General features: G+C 33.8%; 1 protein-coding gene across 1 annotated transcript in view; it reads left to right on the forward strand.

The window, feature by feature from the left end:
* The window catches only part of LOC135841489 (nephrin-like), a 216,152-nt gene that overhangs the window by 175,669 nt on the left and 17,202 nt on the right, over window positions 1-23,281 (forward strand). The window contains exons 3-5 of the mRNA XM_065358464.1: window positions 12,049-12,251; window positions 17,982-18,095; window positions 21,090-21,293. Of these exons, the coding sequence (XP_065214536.1) occupies window positions 12,049-12,251; window positions 17,982-18,095; window positions 21,090-21,293 (521 nt within the window). The remainder of the gene's footprint in view (window positions 1-12,048; window positions 12,252-17,981; window positions 18,096-21,089; window positions 21,294-23,281) is intronic.

Consider the following 23,281-nt stretch of genomic DNA (forward strand, 5'->3'; position numbering starts at 1 on the left):
GCGCTCAAAGAGCAGGTATTTTCAAAAAAATTGTAGTTTTTTCGCTCCTGCTGCTACACAACCTGTTTTGGGAAAAATGACCTTGTTTCAAATGAAAGTATTCGAGATTCTGGGTCGATCTATGCTATTTTCGTCAAAATCCAAGATCACTTTTAAGATTCTACTGGGCGGTTGAAAATTTGTAAATCTTAATTATTTTTGGATAAATTCGTGCTTTGAAAATTTTTTCGCAAATATTTTGCTTTAACTAAGTACGTAGGTAATATGCCCAAATGTTGGAAGATATCATTCTTGAAACCGAAGAAATATTTTGGAACTCATGGTGCCAATTTTTTGATCATTTTTGAATTTTTTGATGATTTAAAAAAATTGAAAAAGTATAGCCAAAAACTTACGATTTTGTTTTTTTGAAATTGGCAAAAATGATTTAAAAATTGGCATCACTGCGTTCCAAAATATTTACTCAGTTTCAGGAATGATATCTTTCGATATTTTGGAATTATCTAATGTAAAAAAATTGCAAAGAAGAAATTTTCCAAACACGAATTCATCAAAAAATGAGCGATTTGGAAATTTTCAACCACTCAGTAGAACCCTAAACAATAAAACATGCAATAATGTGTAATATTATAACATTCCTCAAGGGGGTAAAAAAAATTTTAAAAAAGTAGAAAACTTTTTTTCTTCAAAATAATCGATTACTTAAAAATGAATAAAATAAAACATATTTGGATAAATAATTTAAAAAAAAACGAAATAATATTTAGGATATCCTGGGCCTTTTACTGACCAGGTGGTCACATCTGCTTAAATTTATACTAAACGACTTATGTTTTTCACCTCGATAGGTTTTGAAGTAGTCGGGTGATAGATCTCATTGACTAACAATTCATTTCTCCTTTCCATGCGATTTTTAAAATGTTGAAAATCTTTTTGGATGTTCTCAATTTTGTTCATTAAGGTGACTTGAGTGTTTTTTATATCCGATACCTCTTGCACAATTGACGTAAAATTTTGATTTACTATTCTGATTTTGAAGTCCCGTTGATTTCGGTTGACATCTTTTGTTTGCAGCAATTGGGTAAAATCTGTTTTGTAAATTCGAATTTTTGATTACGAATGCCATTTAAAAACACTTCGATGCTATTATCTACCTGATCCATTTGGAAAATATAATAAAGAAATATTACGAAAATAACAATAATTATAAAAAAAACGAACAAGAACAATTCAACAGAAATGACAATACAACAGTGGCGTAATCACAGAAGGGGGGAGGGGTGAATTTTTCGCTCCCAATGGCCGCGCCGTCGTGTAAAAATACATTTTTGATTTCTATTCCTCAAACTGACCTTTCTCAAGCTAACAATTTTTCGTGGGTGACTTCCATCAAAATAAAAGTCTCTGATAAAGGTCAAAATCCGCCGACTTTTTTTTTCGCGATCCACCTTATTATGTACCCATCTATGTACTCAAATTTCAGCTTTCTACCTTGATTAATTGAATTTTAAACAGCCCAATTGAAAAATTAAATTCGGCTTCTGAAAATTGTCTGGATGGTGTACCTATAAGTATTTTTAAGTGGTCGTTCGATTTTTCTTTGTCGATTGTTGACATGCACCTGCCGGTTCTCCCTTGAAAGGAAATATTTTAGAATAGGTACGGTACCAAATTTTCGGTCGTTAACATTATTGATTCATTTTTACTTGTACCAAAAGGCTTCCTGACCTTCCCGTACACGAAATATGGAGGATTGTTCGTTGACACCGAACCCCTCCATTGATACTTTACGTCTGTGAAGTTTGACTGCAATTTGGAATATTCTCACTTGAATTTATATCTTTTTTCCCCGAAATTTTCAACTTCGTTTAATTTTTTATCTCCATTATTCGCATTAAGGATGGTATACGTAGGTATTATTATTATTATTATTATTATGTCCGCAGTACTTAAATTCTTTCATAGCTGTGTATCTAACTCACTAAATGACTGAAAACAGAAAATTTTCCACCGGAAAAATAATTTATTGTTTTCTCGCTTGGTGAGTATAATTCTCTGTTTCTTTTTTTGTGCATAACGCACTCTCATTTTTTTTCAAAGCATATAAAATACATATTTAAAATTCTTTCATAAATAAGAACGCAATTTAATAAAGAACCTTTTTAGTTGAGGAAGGAAATTTTTCATTCACAGAAGCGTTCGATTACTTCGAATACAATATTGAAAATTGGTAAATTTACATACAATGATAGTAGCAAAAAATTCCCTTCAAGTATAGTTTTATTGACATTTCAAACAACGAGAAAAAATTCCGACAGTTTATGAAAGCATAGAAAAAAGTATAATAATAACAATAAACGTGTCATTTTGCTGGAACAAGACCTCGTCCATCTCTAAATATCGTGTGCTATTTGAATCCTATAAAAACCCACGAGCAGCTCCAGTTTCACGCCGAATTTCACCGAACATGAAATTAAGTGACAGTATCAAGCGTATCATAAATCCGAGTTAATTCGATTAAGAGGGGAATTTTTATAGGGCTGGGCATCGCGTTGATATTTCGATGGGTTTTTGAGACGACAACCAGCGTCGATTAATAAAGGCATTACATGTGAAAAGTCACAAAGTGTGCTTTTATTTTCAGCATTAAGGTACCGTAAAGACCAGTCGACCGGAGAGACGCAGCGACGAAATTTTAAAAGCGCTGTACAATGCTTAAGGCGACTTCTGTCTTTGGCAAAAACATCGTTATCATTCCTTTTTTCTTCATTATATTAAAAAATTTTTAATAATAGCCGAAAGTGTAGGTACTTGTTATATTATTGAAATACTTACTATTTTTCGAATTTTACGGGATAACGCGGGTGATTTTTACAAGTTTAAGGGTTCGTTATTGTGTTGAAATATTTTCATTAAAAAGATAAAATACTTACTTAAAACATGAGGAAAATGAATGATCGAAGAGTCAACTAAATTTGGGTGCTTAAATTCAATCTAAATAAATATTGTGACGCCGCATACAGAAAGGGGACACGCGACCCAAAAATGGATTTTTTTTAAATGATTGATTTTTATGTAAAATTCATTGTAGAATTCAATGGAACCATCGTTGAGACCGGATTTTTACTCTAAACAGGTAAAAAATGGCTCTAAGGTGAGGTACCTAAAAAAATTTTTAAAAATGACCAAAAAATCGATTTTTTTATGTTTGGATCACTTTGGAGGCGAAATGGAGCGTTCCACGAGAAAAATACATGAACCAAAATTGTAGAGAATTGAATTTCCAACAACCTATAAGAGATTCATTTTTCTCCAGAATGCATATTTTTTCCGTTTTTGCTCAAAATACTTAAGAAAATTTTACAATATCATCGTAAGATTTTTGTTTTTTAAGAAAAACAGAAAAACTAAGCATTCTGGAGAAAAATGAATCTCTTATAGGTTGTTGGAAATTGAATTCTCTACAAGTTTGGTTGATGTATTTTTCTCGTGGAACGCTCCATTTCGCCTCCAAATTAATCTCAAAATTAAAATAATAAAAAAAAAATAAAAAGTAAAAATTTTTTTTAAAAATGAGCACAATTATAACTGAGCCACCCTGTATAATGTAAAATTATCCCGAAAAGTTCGCAAAGAGACTACCAGAGTGTGTCTTAAACATACCCAGCAGTGACCATCCTAATATTTCTAAAATTACAACTGGAAAATTCAAAAACAACTTCAAAAAACTTTAAGTGCGTTTTTGTCAAAAACTTGTTTTTGGGCGCGTGTCCCCTTTCTGTATGCGGCGTCACCTATGTACTTTTAGATAAAAACCCATCTTATCAAGGTGTATCATTGCCTGTCAGATTATTCATTTTCCAGGAACCCTTATTAGTCCAGTAACTTTAGCATTGAATAAAGAATCTCTAGGCGGCAAGCTGATTTTTGGTATAATGGTCCATTTTGATGTCCTGAAAACGAATCCGAGGAGTCCCCTACTGTCCGAGGTGAGCTTTTCCCCAAATTGTGGATTTTTGCCCCCCCCCCAAAATCGGTTTTTGACCAATATATTGAAAACTATTGACTCTAGCGCAAAAATGTTTCAACAAGAGTTGTTCTACATCAAATTTCCCATCAAATGAGCTATTGATCGATTTTTCATCCCCAAGGGGGGTGGACCTGCGACGCTTCAAACATAGGGGGGTTGGATTGCGTCATAATGTTGGTGGTTAATACTGATCGTATTGCTTTCAATGGTTCAAAAATGGTATGGGGATGGTTCTATTTCTTTTTCTGAGGTACTTAACGGACCACAGCGTCACCCCCTCCCCCTCCTGACCCCTCAATATTCAGTTATTTGCCGATATACGTATGTGAGGTGAATTGAAATGTTCTAAAAAAAATGTAAAAATGTCGAATGGAATGTTAATACGAGTTTCAAACACCAATTTTAGCGTATTGTGACTACTTCTCCCCCTTTGTGGATCTTAGCCCACCAACATAGGTTTTTGACCAATATATCGAAAAATATTTACTCTAGCGCAAAAATGGTTAAAACGAATGCTGTTCTATATCAAATTTCCCATCAGATGACCCATTGATCAATTTTTCAATCCCAAGGGGGGTGGACCTACCTCTCCTGCCCCCTCACCATTCAGTTATTTGCCGATATACGTATGTGAGGTGAATTGAAATGTTCTAAAAAAATGTAAAAATGTCGAATGGAATGTTAATACGAACATTTTTTTAGTAGATTTCAATTCACCTCACGTACGTATATCGGCAAATAACTGAATAGTGAGGGGTCAGGAGGGGGAGGGGTGACGCTGTGGTCCGTTGTGTACCTCAGAAAAAGAAATAGAACCATCCCCATACCATTTTTGAACCATTGAAAGCAATACGATCAGTATTAACCACCAACATTATGGCGCAATCCAACCCCCCTTATGTTTAAAGCGTCGCAGGTCCACCCCCCTTGGGGCTGGAAAATCGATCAATAGCTCATTCGATGGAAAATTTGATGTAGAACAACTCTTGTTCCAACATTTTTGCGCTAGAGTCAATAGTTTTCGATATATTGGTCAAAAACCGATTTTGGGGGGCTATATAAGATCCACAATTTGGGGAAAAGCTCACCTCGGACAGTAGGGGACTCCTCAGATTCGTTTTCAGGACATCAAAATGGACCACTATACCAAAAATCAGCTTGCCGCCTACAGATTCACTATAGCCCCGATTTTTTTGCTAATGTTACTGGATTATATGTGCATTTGGTTGCAGAACTTGTTCGTAGAAAGGAACTCGAATCGCTCATCGAAATACTCGTGTATTTTGTTCAACTGATTTATAAATTTGACAACTGACGAGAGCCAGTTCGCAGATGAGGGGTTCAATTAAGCGTAAAATTTAATTTCCCAGACGAAGACAAACAGATCTGTTTCCTCGTACTGTGGCATGCATCGCGCTATAATAAAAGATGTGATTTTTGAACCATACGCAAATAAGCAAAAAAAACACTCCAGAAAGTCCATTAAATACGTGCGTTTTTTTAAATTACACGCGAATTCGTCGAGAGAGCGTGGGCGGGTGTGGAAAAAACCTCCATGCGGAAACTTGATGCATGTAAACTGATGTGAAAAATGAAAAAAAGCACATTTAAAAGTTGCAACTCATTTCACGTGTTTATTCTTGGCGTAATTTTTTTTTTCATCTCGTATTTGCACCCAACCCAAATATAAATTCTTTTTAATTCAGGCACCGATTCCGCGATGCTGGTGTTTTTTTTTTTTTTTTTTACATCAACTCGAGTTCGAGCTCGCGAGTTATTAAAATACCACGGTACGCAATATGCATTTCGTATGTACAGAGCGCGGACGCATTCATGCAGAAAATTGAGGTTTTTCGTGATTTAAATGAGGCATATACGAGTAAATATCTACACCTATGCGCGTTCTCGTTCTCGTTGTAGTCGAGATGATCCCGAAAAATATTAAATTTCGATATCGCGATTTTCCTAGCCCCCTCGCCTCTTCACTCGTCGCACTCTTCAGCGAATATTTTCCGAAACCAAAATGTCGGATATGTCTATCGCTTGACGTGTTGGTAATTTATATGCTTATCAATACTAACCAACTCGTTATACACCGAACCGAACAGCATAACGCGGTGAAAAACTGAAAGGTAAGCGTGATTTACAAATTCCCTGTTTCAAAAGAATCGTAAATATCATTCGGACGCGTGAAGAATGTTTTTTAAAACACCATCGCATCGGCGTGCTGGAGCTATGTGCTGTGTGTATTGCTTTGCTACCGAGAGTATAATATGTGTGCGATGGCTGATGCCGCAGTTCAATGAACATGTGTGAGAAGACTTGTAAATTTATCTTGTCTTATGTGCATATTTTTTTGGGGATTTCTTTTGAAGCGAAGATGTGCTCGGATTTTTAGCAGCCTGTAATGAAATGTCAAAAATACGTAGAAGCCGCCTTATTGAGGCCTTTTTTTTTTTAATAAAGTCGATCGTAATTTTTCTCGAGAAAAATGAAAAGCGTCGGCAGCGATGCTCAGATGAATACAGACGTAGAATTTCAACAAAGTCTGGAAAAAAATAATATTGATTTCTTTATTATTGCCTATACTTGACACTTGTGAAAAAAAATTCAACTTGCTGGAAGTTGACGTAAAATCTTAATTTTTTAGTGTGCGTAGCACGCTATTGGTTTCGCTTTGAGAAATGAAATTTTATTGGAACTGAATGTTCTCTTAAGCTATCCAACCGTTTTTTGTACCTATTGGACACCATTTGAGAATCATTAAGGCGGAGGGAATAGATTAATTTTCATTCAATTCGGATGGGTAATTGCTGAGTAATTGCAATTTTAGTTCATTATTTTAATGCATTAAATCCTAAAAAAGGGAAAAGGGGACTTAGAACACCTGCCGCTCATTGTACCCTGCTATACCCCCAGTCTATTCCATCACCAGCTGTGTTTCATTGTACCCTGTTACACCCCCAGTCTGTTAGCTGTAAATTCCAAGTGGGCGTGGTTTGGTGGGGCGTTTACCAAACAAATATATTATTTTAATGCCCTAACCCCCGTAGCAAAGTGATGGCTGAGTGGTTAGGGCATGTAGGTAGGAATAGGAAATTTAGGGACCCAGGTTCGAATCCCCGTGAGGTAAGTAGGTAGGTGACGGATTTTTCGTAGGAAAATTGGATAGGTAAATGCTTTGGAGTTACTATGTAGTACATGGTAATGAGGCAAAAATAATGCTGAAACTGAGTTATGAATTATGATATCATTTGCTAACTAAAAATTCATTTCATTAATTTTTTGTCTACCTATAACCATAAGTATAAAGTAAGAATTACTTGACATGAATAATTTTTAACTTTTTACTTATAATTTAAAAATTACTTCAAAATGAGAAATTAAACTAATTTTTGTACAATTGAAACATGTAATTTTTATTATCATGATTTATTAAAAATTATTAAAACAAAATGATTTTTACTATTGGTACCTATAGCAAAATTTATTAAGATGATAAGTTTTACTATACGATTACAGTAAAAATTATTGAATGGGATCTGGTACTTAATTGTGAATATTTAGTTAAATTTTTTTGTAAAAATTACCCATATTTTTTTCGTGTAATAGGCAATGCAAATTCTTAACATAGGTATTTTATAAGATTTAATTCTTAATTTAGAATAAAAAGCAAGTTCTGAAAATTGGATTGAAAATTTATACTTAAATTTTAAGACAATGGAAATTCTAAAAAAAATAATATGAAAATTTGTATTTAGATACGCTGAGAATTCCAAAAATTGATTAAAAGTTCTGTAAGTTGCAGATAATGTGAACTTGAAAATTATATGAAATAAGTATTGTAATATTTATGAAGAAGATGAGAATTCTGAAAAATTGGAGGCAATGTGAATTCCAAAAATTGAGTAAACGTTTTACAATTTGTGGACAATATGAACTTGAAAATTGAATTTGAAATTTTTTAATTTAAAGACAATAAGAATTCTGAAAAATTATTCAAAATTTGACTATTTAGAGGCAATGTGAATTCTAAAAATTGATTGCAAATTTCCTAACTCAGCAGCAATGCAAAATTCTGAAAATTTATTGAAAACTTTATGAAATTGTAGCGATGGGGAATTCGGGAAATTGATTTGAAATTTTGTAAATTTTAAAACAATGCAAACTATGAAAAACAACTAGAAATCTCTTAATTTAGAAGCAATACAAGCTTATAAATTATTCTGAAATACCTATTGTAATTTGGAAAATATGAAAACACTGAAAAACAATTATTATTTTGAAGCAGTGAGAGTTTCAAAAATTCTCATCACTGTGACATGGTTGATTCACTTATGCACTACCTAGATGTAATAACGGTTATAGCTGTAGAAAAGGCAGCTAGCTACGCACACTTTGCAGCTGTCTAGTTTTTCATTTTTATAGAATTTTCGGCGTATTTGTGATCGAAGAAAGAAAAAAATTGCAAAGTCTTTCCGGATGAAAGAGAATTTTTAAAAAATTAGATTGGTGAAAAGAATTGAATTTGAATCCCGTTTATTGATTTATAATATAAATGAAGGAAAAACGATTACCTATGGGGATTTCCAAAGCAAAATTTAAAGATGCTGATGAAAGGTCAAGTTCATGAGTACTCTCTAAATTTAAAGCAGTCAAATTTCACTGCTTAGCAGTCACGACATTTTGCCTTTTTAAAGCAGTAGTTTTTTTTACTGCAAAACAGTGAAAAATTACTGAATTGGTCAGTTAAAATGATTTTTTACTGACCAATTCAGTAATTTTTCACTGTTTTGCAGTAAAAAAAACTACTGCTTTAAAAAGGCAAAATGTCGTGACTGCTAAGCAGTGAAATTGACTGTTTCAAATTTAGAGAGTATTTGTAATGAAATTGTGGAATAGACTCTAATGAACTTGGCATAGTTTCACCCTTCCTACTGCTCTGAACAAAGTAATGAAATTTTATCGCATGATACTTTTTTTCAATTTCCTTCCTCTCAGTTTTTTTTAGGACTCACGAAAGAAAAAATTTAATGTATCCTAACACAACATTTCTTTCCATTTTTTTTTTTTTTTGAAAAATTTGCCTGCTTGTAAAAAAATTGAAATCGCGACAAAATTAGAGTAAAATGGAGTAAGGAAAATGTGTGGTAAAAGTTTTCGATTTTGAAAACTGATTTTGAAATCGCAAGTTAAAAATTGGAAAAGTGCCCTAAGACTTAATTTTTATTGAAATTTTAGATTGATGGTTTTTTTTTGTGTCGAGTGAACGTATACCTACTTTGAGCTAAAATGTTAGATTCAAGATTGGCTCTGTTGCTAAATTTTATAGCACGTTCTCTCAAAAAATTAATTTTTATGCGAAACAATATCGAAAAAATGTTCCCCCTTCCCACCCAAACTGGAAAAAAATAATAGTTATGGTCGTATTATGCTCAAATATCAATAAGTAGTTCTTATCTTTGGAGAGGATAGATGATCCAAAAATATTTAAAGTTTTACAGAAAATAGTTGGTAGACAGGATTGCTGAATGTGTGGATTTTTTTTTGAAAAATTCTCATATTGAGGTTTTTGGGAGCTGAGAAAGTGAGGGGGGGTGTGGGGGTTTAAAAGCTAAAACTTGAAAGCTAGCCAAAGCCAAAAGCTTCATTTATTTAGTTTTCTTTCCTTTTTTTTTTTTTTGCAATGCTTTTGGCTGTGATCAAATCTACGAAAAAAAAAACAAACTAAAAAGCACCTAACAAAAAGCAAAAACCCTTTTGCAATCAGCGAATAGCTGATGGCTTGTTAAAAAAATAGTTGCACCCAATCTATAAAATATATTTTTTGGAGGCTCAAAAGTCGGTTCAACGTGCACAAAGAAATCGAAAACGTACTACAAACACGTTTCGTGGTTTTTTACCGTCTTTAAGACAATTATCAATTTTCAATTTTCAAACGAATAAACGAATAAGGCCCGATTGCATCGAAGATCTTGTTCTGTAGGGTGGCTCTTATTCATATTTGGAAACATTTTTTTGTATTTTTTTGGCCTCCTTGTTACTTGAGTATTTGAAGAAAAAAAAATGAAAAATCCTATTCATCCAGAAAATGTTTACTAAGTTAAATCAGAATAATTCTTCTAGATTATCCCTTGAAGGAAAAAAAACTCTTCTGGTCCCTCGAGCTGTTTTTGTAGCTTTGCATGGAGCCTCATTTTGAGAAAAAAAATAAAATAAAAAAATTACTTGAATCGAAATCGGTGAACATTTTTTGATAATTTAAATTTCTGCGTCAAAATTTTTCTGAATACTTGACCCTTTTTCAAGATAAAACTCCTCTCGATCCTCACAATGTTGGTCATCACCTGATGTATTATTGTCTGTGAACATTTTTAAGACTCATTTCTGTCTGATCAAAATCTCTCTGAATATATATATTTTTTTTTTCAAGAAAAAATTCTCTGACTCTCCAAACAATATTAATCATTGTAAGAAGCCTTCAAAAGTTGGAAATAATGAATAAAAATCACTATACCTAGGTAATATTGTAGTCAGAAAAGAATTTTTGAAAATTTTTCATTTCTGATTAGCGTCATTCTGAATTCCCTCGCCTTTCATAAAGAAAAAAGCACTGTCCACTTAGTTCATTTTAAGAAGGGGTTATAAGAGACGACGAAAATGGCTTTAAGGACGGGCACTTTTTTTTAGCTTATAAGGGAATCATTTAGAAAAATTCAGACATAAAAGTAGTCATTTTCATTGATTGTTGCATTTTTTTCTTTTTTCCCTCCTCTGAGGGATCCATTTCTAGGGCATTAACACTACTTGGAGGATGGAAGGAAATTTTGTAAAGGTAAATATTTCAGTAATACATAGGCCTAATTGAATTTTTGAGCAACATTCGTGGAAATACCTACTCAAGAATGTCAAAACTTTTTCGAAAATCTCTTACTCAAAATTTTAATTTTTTCAAAAATATCGACCAAACACGTCGAAAAACGACAATAACACGTTTTTTTAGACTTTTTAATTTTGTTGAATATATTGCACCCTTTGGAGCGTATGTACTTGAACTTGACCAAATGTAAAAAAAAAATAATAATTCAACCACTGTCCCTTTCCATTTTTCTTCTTAGATACCGCACCCTACATATACTTTTCAGTGAAATATTCTGAGATTCGTTAAACAGAAATATGGACGAATTTTTAAAGGAAACCATTTCTATCCGACCTGGTATATCCCAGCTCGTTGTCTGCTAAAATCCCTTTTCCCTACCAGCTCATCGCTGTATTACAAGTTTTCAACTAATTAAGTCCTTGAAACTTTGAATCATTTGTAGTCTATCCTAAATACATCTTGTTCATCACCAATGAATTACCTACCTACACCTTTCGGCAATGGAGAAAAAATTTCATAATTTTTTGCAATTTTCTCTCCAACCAAATTTCATCTCGAAGCAGTAAAACAAAGTCCGCGATGAATTTCTTCGTTCTTCACAAAGTTAATTTTCACATTTTGACGGAAAATTACTTCGGTACGTCTAAGTAGGTAGGTACCAACACCAAGTATAGTTGAAAAATTTCCGACTCGAGGCTCGTATTACGAAATGAAAAATTCCTGGAAATTTTCACCAAATAGGTAACATACCTGCTTGTGTTTTGCTTGGTGGCGTGAAAAATAAAAAATTCGCCGAATCTTCGTCTCTCTCTAGGCTTCGGAGGTTATCGAAATAACGCTGTTTGAAAGATGCTATAAAACGACGATGGAAAATTTCTGGTACCCTTTTCTCGAAGACAAGTTCGTCGCTCGTTCGCATTTATTAAAGGAAAACATCACCATTTGGCTTACATCAGTTGCGATTCAGTTTCTCGCATGATCTAGTCGAGAAAATTATTTCAGATACTTTGACAGGCTTTCAATAGGATTTTTACGAGTAAAAAGCAAAAAGCCTCTTATCAATCAGCTTAATACGACGAGGAAAAATTCACGATGGTATTTTCTCTATTTTTTTTTTTTTTTTTTTTTTTTTTTGCAGATTCGATCATCGAAACGAGACGAAGCATTGGTACGATGTCCACAGCTTAGGTACTCAAGCATCATTTAGTTTTAATGAAAACGGCGACATATCCATTTTTACATTGAAATCGGTCAAGGAATCGAATCGAGGATTATACCGGTGTCGTGTTGATTTTAAAGCGTCACCGACGAGGAATTACAATGTAAATTTAACCGTCGTAGGTGAGTATTACGAGTATTTATAGTATGTATACCGTATGGCTTATGCGCTAAGTACGAATCGCTTCGGGGGCGAATAATTGCGTCGTATGGTTTTGAATACCTAATGCGAATTTTTTTCGCCTCCATTTCGAAATTGTCAACGATCGAAAATATCGAGACACGAATTCATCATTACGTTCGAGATAAGGTTTTGCCTAAGGACTTCACAGTATTTCGACATTATCTGTGCTCGTACAATGTAGTGCATATATATACCTATGTAGGTACCTCTACCTATACTTTTTCGCTGTGATAGAGTAGGTGGAAATGCATACATTTGTGTACCCTTTCGAATGAGTAGGTATTCGGTTTGGACACGAACAAGAGCACGTCGAGTCCTCGTATTCGTCGTATTAAAATATGAATCGCGTTGTTTCACGATAAATAAAGATGAAAATCGTCGTACTTCTTATTGAATCCGAGCATACTGCGTGGAATGCTGTGTATACGAAGAGATTTACCATAATAACATCGCAAATAAATCAACGTTTTACGTTTTTATTATTGGCCATATTAGCGAACGAATTCCGGAGATGAACTCGCCGTATAGCTGCTGATGCTGATGTTGTATATAGTTTATTCACATAGTCTTGCAGTTATTCACCGAGAAATACTTGGGTATTGTGAAGAATTACACGAAATCTAGAGATATTTTTTCTGGTTTGCTTGAAAATTATCTACGTTTAAAATTATCGTATTTTTTCTGACGCGATTGTAAGAATGCAGCTGCATACTGAGGTTATTTGTTTTGATTATTATCGAATCCCCTGATGTACTACCTTTTTTTTTTTTTCGTTCCTTTTAATACCCTAGTAAATGTTCCACTTAGGTGAATGAGTTTCGCGAAATACGTATAAAATACATAATTTTATTGCGGAAGCACGTTTTATTCGATTTGGAAAAATTTCCTCCAGGGTTTGATGCAGTTTGCGGCGGTGTTTGATTTTTTGGCCGCTATACATTTATACGTACGAGTGTTTACAAAGTGTATTAAAGTTCCGCTTCCCCTCCCTCGAGTGTATATACCTAATACCTGTGATGTAAGTCTTGTTAAATTGTTATTTTTTTGGATGAAATTACTTATATTTATACCTACGTATTTTGGAGGATAATAATGTTTGACTCGAACTGATGAAGAATTGTTGAAAATCAATTTATTGCCAAAAGTAGGAAAAAAAATTGAAATTTCACCTAATTGAGCAAACCAACCAGTTGAAATTTGTACCTATGTAAGTACTATGATCCTGTTTGACACCCCAAATTGATTGGAAACAATTTCGCATTATTTCAAGTTGTTTTGGAGACCCCATGAAAATAAGAATGTGCGATAACGTAAGTGCAGGACCGGACCTCGTTTCCAAAATAATAAAATCGGGTTGAACTTTCAAAAAATGACATTTTCTAATTTTGCTTAAATCAAAGAAATGAACCATTAAAACAATAATTTGCTTATAAACATTACCTACAAAAAGAATATCCAGCTAAGTACTTAGAACGAACGACTTGAAGCGACCGCCTTCTATTTGAACGTGACCATAATTTTTGAAAAGACCACGACCTGAAATCTTTGTAACCAAAATTTCAGCTGCCCATTTTTTTTTGTTTTGAATTTTTTTGAATTTTCGAATATCCAAAGTCGAATACTTACAACAATTCATTCTTTTAGAAAAAAAAAGAAAAAAAGAAAAGAGTAAAAATTAACTCAAATATATGGATAGACATTGAGTCACAAAATTCAATTGTTAGCTGCCTAAAATAATTTCTGCCCTTTCTGAAGAAATACATATAGAACCTCTCTGAAGGCTCCAAAATGGTGAAATTCGGATTCGGAGGGGGAGGGGTGTTGGTTTTAGACAACATGCAGCCATTCGTAAAAATTTTAAAAGTTTTCCCACGCATGAAATTTCTGATTTTTTGGATACCTATAGGTGCCTGTTTTCTTTCAAAAAGCCTACAAATCGGTGAGAAAAACACACTCAAAATGCTCACCTGGAAATCGGCTCGGACGTGAAAATCAACTCGATAAAAACGTCGATGGTATGCCATGAATCGATATTTAGCTGCCTGCCAAAAATTTTCAAGCTTTCCGAAGAATTCAAAATTCTGAAGAAATCCAGAATCGTGCTGAGCTGGAGGCTCTAGAATTCTTTAAGAGATGAAATCCCGTTCGCGGGAATAATATTAGCTTCTAGACTAATTTTCATTTTTTTAATTCATTTTTTTTTGCAATCTTAGCCAGTTTTGTTTTTTTTAAAAATAACCAAAAATCAAAAAATTTACCAAAATTGTGGATGCTAAATTCGATTTTCGGGTTTCTGGGAAATTAGTGTGAATTTGAAAAATTCAAAAAAACCGCTACTGAGAGACCAAAATGATATTAAAGAAGGGGGAAATAATGAGGATTCTCAAAAATGAACCACCCCCACCCCCTCCAAATGAATAACAATTCGGAAAAAATAAAGGATTAGCCAAATGCAGTACAAAAATTTGAAATTGATTGAGTTAATATTTCTTAAAAACATGAAAAGTCTCTGAAAACGAAAAAAATTCTCTCAAAAATTCCTAAATACTCAAACAAATTGAGTTCATCTCATATAAAATTTTGTGAATTATTAGTCGGGGAGCCCGCTTGAGAATCTATTGCACCCCCTCCCCCCATCGATCCTCTGGGACAACTTTTTTCTTAAAGGGGGAGTCCTAAGGAACATTTCTAGCCCTTGTACTAAAAAAAAGTGACCTTACTTACAAAATGGCGGCCATTATTGATTAACAGGTCAGCCGAAATCGCAGATTTCGCGTTTCAACACAGGACTTGCACAAAATTTTTTAAACCATACAAGGATAGATCGAAAGATCAGCCAAAAATTCATCACCTGTCAAAATTTCAAGTGCTAAAGTGCGTTTTTCAATTTTTGGTGAATTTTTGAAAACCAAATTTAAACCAAAAATGAGGGAAAAATCCAAATTTTTCCAAATTGACCAAAAAAGCTGAAATTTGGGATATACGAGTACCTTATTTTCGACATGCCAAATTGATTGGAAACTGTTTCAACCCGTTTTGAGCAGTTCTGGAGCCTCCAGCGGATTTTTGGAACTCGAAATTCCCACAAAATTTCATGCAATGGAGTTGGATAGCCGAAATTTACTCTGCAAACTAATTTCAATACGCTACGAAGTCAACTGCAGGGGGATTTCAAGTCGTTTTGGAGCCTCCAGCGATTTTTTTGAAAATTACTGGAGCCTCCAGTAGATTTTTGAAACTTGAAATTTCCCCAAAATTTCATCAAACGGAAATAGAAAGTCGAAATTACAGGGCCTAAAATCATCGCCTATCCACTTCATGGTCCGTGTGTTCGGTTTGGATCGTTGTAGGATCTGTCGGAAGTTTGGAATTATGGTTCTCCAGAGCAATGTGGAATTCCTAGGAAAAATTAGAAACTTATACTAGAAGCGTCAGAATGAATCAAAATTTGTTGTTTTCAAATTGAGAGAGTTGAAGTAACTTTTCACAATAATAGTTCGTTTCGTTCCAAAAAAAAAGTACGAGAAAGTTGAAAATGTGCCTCAATTAGAAGCTTCCTTCTTCCATAAATCCCCCAAAAATCTAACAATGAACTTTTATAGGACCTAAAATTTGGCTTGCAGTGGTTTTAAGATAATGCTCTTTTGATCTGCTCTGCTTCGTTGACTGAAACTGACAATGAGCGAATATCCCCAAGCACAGAGGCGCCAGTTTTTTGGTCATTGATGCCAATAATTTTAAGAAATCAATAAAAAGGCTAAAAAAATTGTCGACTGAAATGTTTCATTCCTTCGATGAGAAAAAAATCCGGCATCTGGCAAACAAACCGGATAATTTCATACAAACACCTTATAGCTAGGTATCCCTCCCCCCCTTTAATGAGTAGGTATAATAATTACAACAACTCGTCACAGTAAAAATTCCAAAAAGAATTCCACGTTAGGGAAATTTTTTCCAGCACAATATCGTCTTGTTTTTACAACCAAATACTACGAAATTTTTTGTCATGAAATTGTTTCATGTATTTTCCCCTACTGCTCTATACCTACACACAATTCCTTTATATTACACAATACGTTACAAAAGAAAAATCATTTCAAAGGGCAATTCGTCAAAGAAAAATATTTCGGGACAAATAAAACTCGTCATGGTTATTTTAAAAACGTTAGTCGTATATTTTTTTCTTTTTTTGTTTCGTTTATATCATCGGAGGTATATTTCTCAGTCGCGTTTTAAACTTTGAAGACGACAAGACCAGAAAAAAAAAGAGGAAGAAAAAAAGAACGTCAGTTTGTATGCTATGTAGAATTTCCTTAGAAGTTGGGAAATTTTTCGCGTGTTTTTCCGGTACGACGAAAATAGTGAAAAATAAAAATATTAGAAAATTCCTCGCGTCTAAATTCAGTAAGCAGGGACGTATAGAGGCGTGTCTGTGTCGCCTTTTTCTTAAATATTCCGAGTATCGTGGCGCGGGCATTTATTTCGCTAGCAAAAATTTTGTTTCGGCTTCTAAACTTTGTCTGTTGGTGTTATTACGATGCTGCGAATGGTGTAGGTACTTGGATAAATTCGTTAGGTATTTTTCAATATAATATATTACCAGAGTCTCGAGAAGGAAAAGAGAGAAAGAGAGGAAAACAAGAAACGAAGAACGTTTTGCTCGAAAATATCTCTCAATTTTTAACAAACGTAATGTTTCATTTTTTATATACGCTCTGTGATTTGAAATATAAGAAGGAGGAGAAGCGTGCGGGGTTCGAATTCGAATATACGACGAGTGTATTCGAGTAAGTAGGTATATCTTTATCGGCGTGTACGTCTTTTTCCTCCATTGTGCTTCCGTATTCGAATTAATAATTGAAAATCATTATTCAAGGTAAAATAAGTAATCGCATCCATTATAGAAATTTTGTAGGTAGTGTTTTGATTTTAACGGCTTTCGCGGTTAAATACGTACTCACGAGGCCTTTACCCATTTTTCAAACTGCGCGATTAAAATTAGCCGAGTCTCTTTCTCGATACCATAGATGGTGCATTATACAACGCTTTAAAAGTTTATTCGAATTTGGTGGTTTTATTGCGGCTGCTTCGCGGCGACGATGGCGAATCAAGGGTTTACTTTCTATAATAAAACGCCTGTAGATTCGCGTTTTGGCGTTTTGCTTGCATATTAAGCTGGTTTATTCATATTTGAAATTTATAATATCAGCGGTCTTTTGTTTAAAAGATACATTCGCGCCAACACTTTAACAGACAATGACTTTGGCTTGTGTTCGGGGGCTTTTTACTTGTCAGAGAATGATTACGACGCCTTTAAATCCCATAACCCTTTCTGTTTCATGTGGTGTGTACGAGAGGTTGTGTGTTTTTTTTTTCACTTCTTCTCTCTCATCTCAACGCGCGCTGCGTAAATGTTACTTCGGTATGGCGATGGCTTGTCGTTGTGTATTATACTGCGATATAGTATACTATGTTATAGTATGTATGGCGTTAACGCCTCGAGGGTGTACTTAATCAGTGTTATGGTTGTAGCATTATCACCGCCAAGGTTGTTAATTATATTGCTAAAAAAAAGATTAATTTTTTCCTAAGAGTAGGTTTTGTATCGCTTAAAATGAGATGGATTTTCTATAAAGCGCACCGTTTGTTTTCTTTTACGTGTGTTACAGTTCCACCGAATAAATTAACTCTCATCGATGATAAAAACATGGAAATACAGCATAGTGTGATCGGGCCGTATCAAGAAGGATCGACGGTGACTGTCGCCTGTATTGCAACTGGAGGTAAGCTTCAAGGTGGTCCGAAAGCCGAAACAAAGCGGTTTTTTTTCAAATTTTCAATTCGCCTAGTACCTATAGATAAATTGTGATTTGAAAGACTGAAAAAAATCAATCTAAAAAATGTGCAAAGAATGGACACAGAATGAACAATACTGAATTGAAATTTTGAAAAATGATCGGAAAACATGACAGTACATACCTACCTAATATTATTTCTGATTGATCTGAAAAATTATATAATAGCTTAAGTAGGTAATTGCTTTTTTTTGAAAGAGAGATTCCACCTCTTCGAAACAGTTCGGCTATTTTTGATACAAATTGAGATGTTGGAAGCATGCAGGAGGGAGGAAGGATTCACAGTGAAATTTTGAAAAAATAAGATGGACGGTTTGATCAAATAGTCTGCAAAAAATGTCAATAAACTTCGGTCGCAAACTGCGAGATTGCAAAGCCTCTTAGAATAAAATTAATTGCGGTAGACGATTGGAAAATTTAATTTTCAACAATTCCTTTCAGTTAAATTTTTTCTACCCTTCATTTGCTTGGAAAATAACTTTTTTGAGAAGAGTTGGTAATTTTATATATTCAGTGGGAAAAAAAATTGTTCGTGACCTTTTTTTATGAAATTCATTAAAAGCGCAACAAAAAATTTTAATGAACAAAATCGTAAAGAAGAATTTGGCAACTTCTCAATCGTCTGTATACTTAATATGTTTTTAATTTTTTTTTTCAACGGTTTTGTTCTCACGCAGTTTGTTCGCCTATGTTTAATGACCATTTTTATAAAGCCTTAATAAATTTTTAAGTAGCTACGTACAACTTAAACCGTCTGTTCAATTTACAAATGAAAAAAAAATCAGCATGGAACAATCTCAGTTCCATCATCCATCTCTTGAACTTTTATTAATACGAGTCAAACAGCCTCAGAGAAATGGGCACGCGTTAAAACGGTGAAAAAGAAAACATTTTAATTTTTCAGACCAATCTGTGAGAATTTTGAAATTTTGAAAAAAAAAATCAAAATTTAAAATTTAAAAACACAGAAATTGAATGCGAAACAACAAAAAAAATGAATTCTTAATGATTCAAAAAAATAATTAGTAAATTGAAATATGTTTTTATTAATTCACCAAAATGAAAAAAATTGATAAAAGAAAACAAATTTGTAAAAAAAAAACTCAAATTCTTTGAAAAACTGAAACCAACAAACATTTTTTTCTAATTTAGTGTAGTAATGTGTAGAGCTAGGTTTTTTATGCAGAAATACGAGGATGAAATATGATGAAAATGTCCAATATTTTATGCAATATTTTCATCCAAAATATGCAAAAAATATGCAAAAAATATATGCAAAAATTTCAGTCGAGTGACGTATCTTTGAAAAGGATTTTCCAAGCTAAAAAACATGAAAACTGTTAAATCAAAACGAAATGAACCCAAAGATCAAAAAAATAGGTACATTTTTCTGTTTAAAAAATTGGCAAAAAAAATAATTTACAAACTCATAAAATGAAATATTCTAGAAAAAATTTTCATGATGACATTTTAACAGTGTTGCGATTTTTTGAACAAAAAATTATCTATTTTAAAAATGGAAATTTTAATATGCAAAAAAAAAAGAAAGAAAACAAGGAATGCTCAAATATACAAAAATATGCAGGCTTTCCTCCTAAAATAGCCTATGCTAAAATATGCAATTTGGTCTGAAATAATAATGATGCAAAATGATATTTTACTTATTCGTCTGGAAATTTCATAGTTCGTGGAAATTTGATCAAGTATGCACTTTTTCTAGTCCATAGAAAAATATGCAAAGCATAAAAATCCCAGCTCTACTAATTTGGTTATTTAATACTCTCAGTCAAAATTTTAAAAAAGACCACATTAGAGCTGGGATTTTTATGCTTTGCATATTTTTCTATGGACTAGAAAAAGTGCATATTTGATCAAATCTCCACGAACTAAGAAATTTCCTGACGAATGAGTCCAATATCATTTTGCATATTATTTCAGATAATATGTGTAATGAATTTTCTTAAATTTTGTTGAAATAATCTTACTAGAAATTATTGATTAAATTCACTCAATTGCAAAAAATAGTACATTAAACCTCAGTTCTGAAGTGATCTCGTTTTGCGATTATTTTTCTCAACTTTTTCTGTTTGGCTTTTTGGCCAGATTTCAAAAATTGCTGATTTCAGGTTGAAAATAGGAATAATTCTTGAAGTTTACCTACCTCGTGCAAGGAAACCTCACGAGCGTGCAGAAACTGATTTGACTCGCCCCCCCCCCAAAAGTAAGAGGACCTTTAGGGTAGTCCAGCACAAAATTTATACCTCCCCTCAATTTCAAAAATACGCGGATCCCACAGGGGTTCAAAGATCTCAAAATTTTGATTTTTCAGTCAATTCCGTCAATAAAAAAAGAAAAAGTTCCTAAAACAGTAAAATAGTAAATCCCAGGATAGTAAGGTACTTTTTGGGACCAAAATTTTCAAAAAAATTGCCCAAAGTGGTCGAAAAATGTGATTGGGCAATTACAACTTTTGGAATCCCCTGAAATTCTTTTCGTGACTAGACACGACGATTATTATTACCAAAGTTGTATAGCTGTCCAAATCGTTTTTTTCGATCATTTTTGGGCAATTTTTCCAAAATTTAAGGCCCAAGAATACCTTTTAAGATCATTTTCGCCCATGACTGCGTAAGTTTTGAAAAATTATCACAATTCAAAGTGTTGTTTGAAAGTGGGATGGAGATAGACTTTTTTTCGAACTTGTATTCAGAAGAGTATAAGGAAGAGAATGGTAAAAATGAGGAATCACCTTTCAATTTTTTTCATTTTTTCCAAGTCGCCATCTTTCCAAAACTCAGCTCGAGTCATAATAGAAAAAAGTATCGTTTTTTGATCTACTTAAAATATACAAATCATAAGATTGACCTTACGCAACTGCGTACAAATTAATAATCCTCCTACTCAATGTTTGATCTCTCGTAGGTTGGCCGGCCTCAAAAGTAACCTGGTGGAAAGAAAACGCGCTGCTGGACAGTACGACGGAGCAATTGACCGACGGCGGAGTTAGGAGTGTACTGAAGTTGAAAAAAATAACCAGAAGTCATCTGAACGCGGTGTATACCTGTCAGGCGCTCAACAATAATGTATCTGCTCCCTTATCGACGACCGTGACCATAAATATGATTTGTAAGTAATTTCTAACGCCACAGTAACGTTCATCAAGCTGCGTAATTAGATTTTAAAGTTCATTTCATTTAAGAACAATTATTTACGAGCGTTTACCACGCGATATTACCTCGCGCGATCTGCGGACTGCGGTTTTAGGTATTCTTTTTCCCACGAGGAAACGTTAAAACGTCGCTTCCGATTTGTAATTTATCGACCGTTTGAATGGTTCACGTTTTAAACATTTAACCGAATTTGTTTCCGGTCTAATCTTATCAGCTTTTTGTATCATGGTCTCGCGGACGGCCCGGCCCGGCCGCGTTTCGCGTTCCCCAAACCTATTCAGGTGTGTGGTACCTACCGCCACCGCATTTTACTTCAAATGACCCGTCATTGCTGCAGTTATTGGAGCCCTGCCTGTCAATGTGTGGGGTCTGCGGTGGCGTATGCGAGCTTAATAGGCGGTGTTTTATTTAACCAGTGACCGATTTTTTTTGTGGTTTATTTTTGAAAACTTGGTGCACCCTTTTGAAAGGGGATGTAAGCTACGTATGAACTTTTTATCGCGTTAAAAAATCCGAATAATTCCTCAAATTTCATTATTTTTATCAAATTTTTGTGCTCGAATAATTTTTTCTATTGGTGAGATATTCGGGGTTTGGCAAAGAGTTACAGGTATGTCAAAATATGGGGTTATTTTCAACGAGAACGTAATGTTAAGGGAGGAGGGGAAGGAGTAAAAATTAAAATAACACATTTATATCAATGGGATATCATTTACGTTGAATAATGTTTCAGCCTGGGCATTTAAAATTATCCTTTTATCAGCATGCAAAGGTATATCCTCTTTCAGTCATTCAATTGCACGAAGAAAAAAAAATGCAACCATCTCCAGCATTTTAGAAGTAATCAAAAATGAGTAAACGACTCCATTCCATTTTTTTCACATTAAAATCCACCAAAAGGGGTCACGATGACGATGTCTCCCAAGAGATTGTATCTCTCAAAAGGTATCTACCTCTTGCTTGTGCGGAATTAGCTGCATACAATTTTACATACACACATACATAATTCGATAACCTACTCTGGTCTTTCCTTGCTGTGTAGAAATTGACTGAATATTTTGAGGGTGTTAATGTGAAAAACCAGTAAGTAGGTATTTATGAATGGGTATAGGACCGTTGCAATACCTCATTCCTTTTAGTAATGCCACCATTTTTACCTACTGATAAGTGAAGAATGCATTTTCGAAGTACCTACCTAATACGTTGAAAATGGTCTGGGTACGAGAAAAAATCTGTATTTCGCTCTTTCATTATGGCGTTACCTTGAAATAAATCAAAGAGAGAAAAGTGACGAATAATTTTTCCTCGTGCGTACTTCGTGTATTCGTTGAATGAGCTTAGCACTTGGAAGAGAAAAAACTATGAAAAGCCTCTTGAAGTACATACCCTCTGTAGAAACAATAAAGATGGAAAAGTCTGGTGAACGTGAAAGTCTCGCTTTGTGGTAATATTTCCAGATAAAAAGAAGAGACAACAAAAACAAAGAATACCTTTACTCGAAGAAAAAATATAAAAAAATAAAAATACAAATCAGTATAAACGTAAAGATGCCCTTTATTGTGTTAGACTTGACGCTTTAGAGGATTATCCATCACACAATTTCAAGTGTACCTACTACTAAGCTTATTATTGTATGTTAAGTACATCATATTGAGGCTTGAAAACACACCAACTTTAGAGATTGATTCTATTAATTAAACAAGTTCATCGAGTTGAAGAGAAAAAGGGAAGTAATTTACGTATTATAGGTACTTTGAATATAACACCACAAAACTACAGATCATCTTCCTCCCCTCCATCTTCTTCATGCGATTCTCTTTTGACTAAAAACACTCGAATTGAAAGAATTACGCTGTGTAAAAATAGCTTTTATTGCGAAATCTTGAGTTGGAAAAAAATTCTAATTTATGTTACTTAACGCTTTTATGAAATTGAAAAAGTATT

Source organism: Planococcus citri, chromosome 3, assembly GCF_950023065.1.
Source record: "Planococcus citri chromosome 3, ihPlaCitr1.1, whole genome shotgun sequence".
Lineage (NCBI taxonomy): Eukaryota > Metazoa > Arthropoda > Insecta > Hemiptera > Pseudococcidae > Planococcus > Planococcus citri.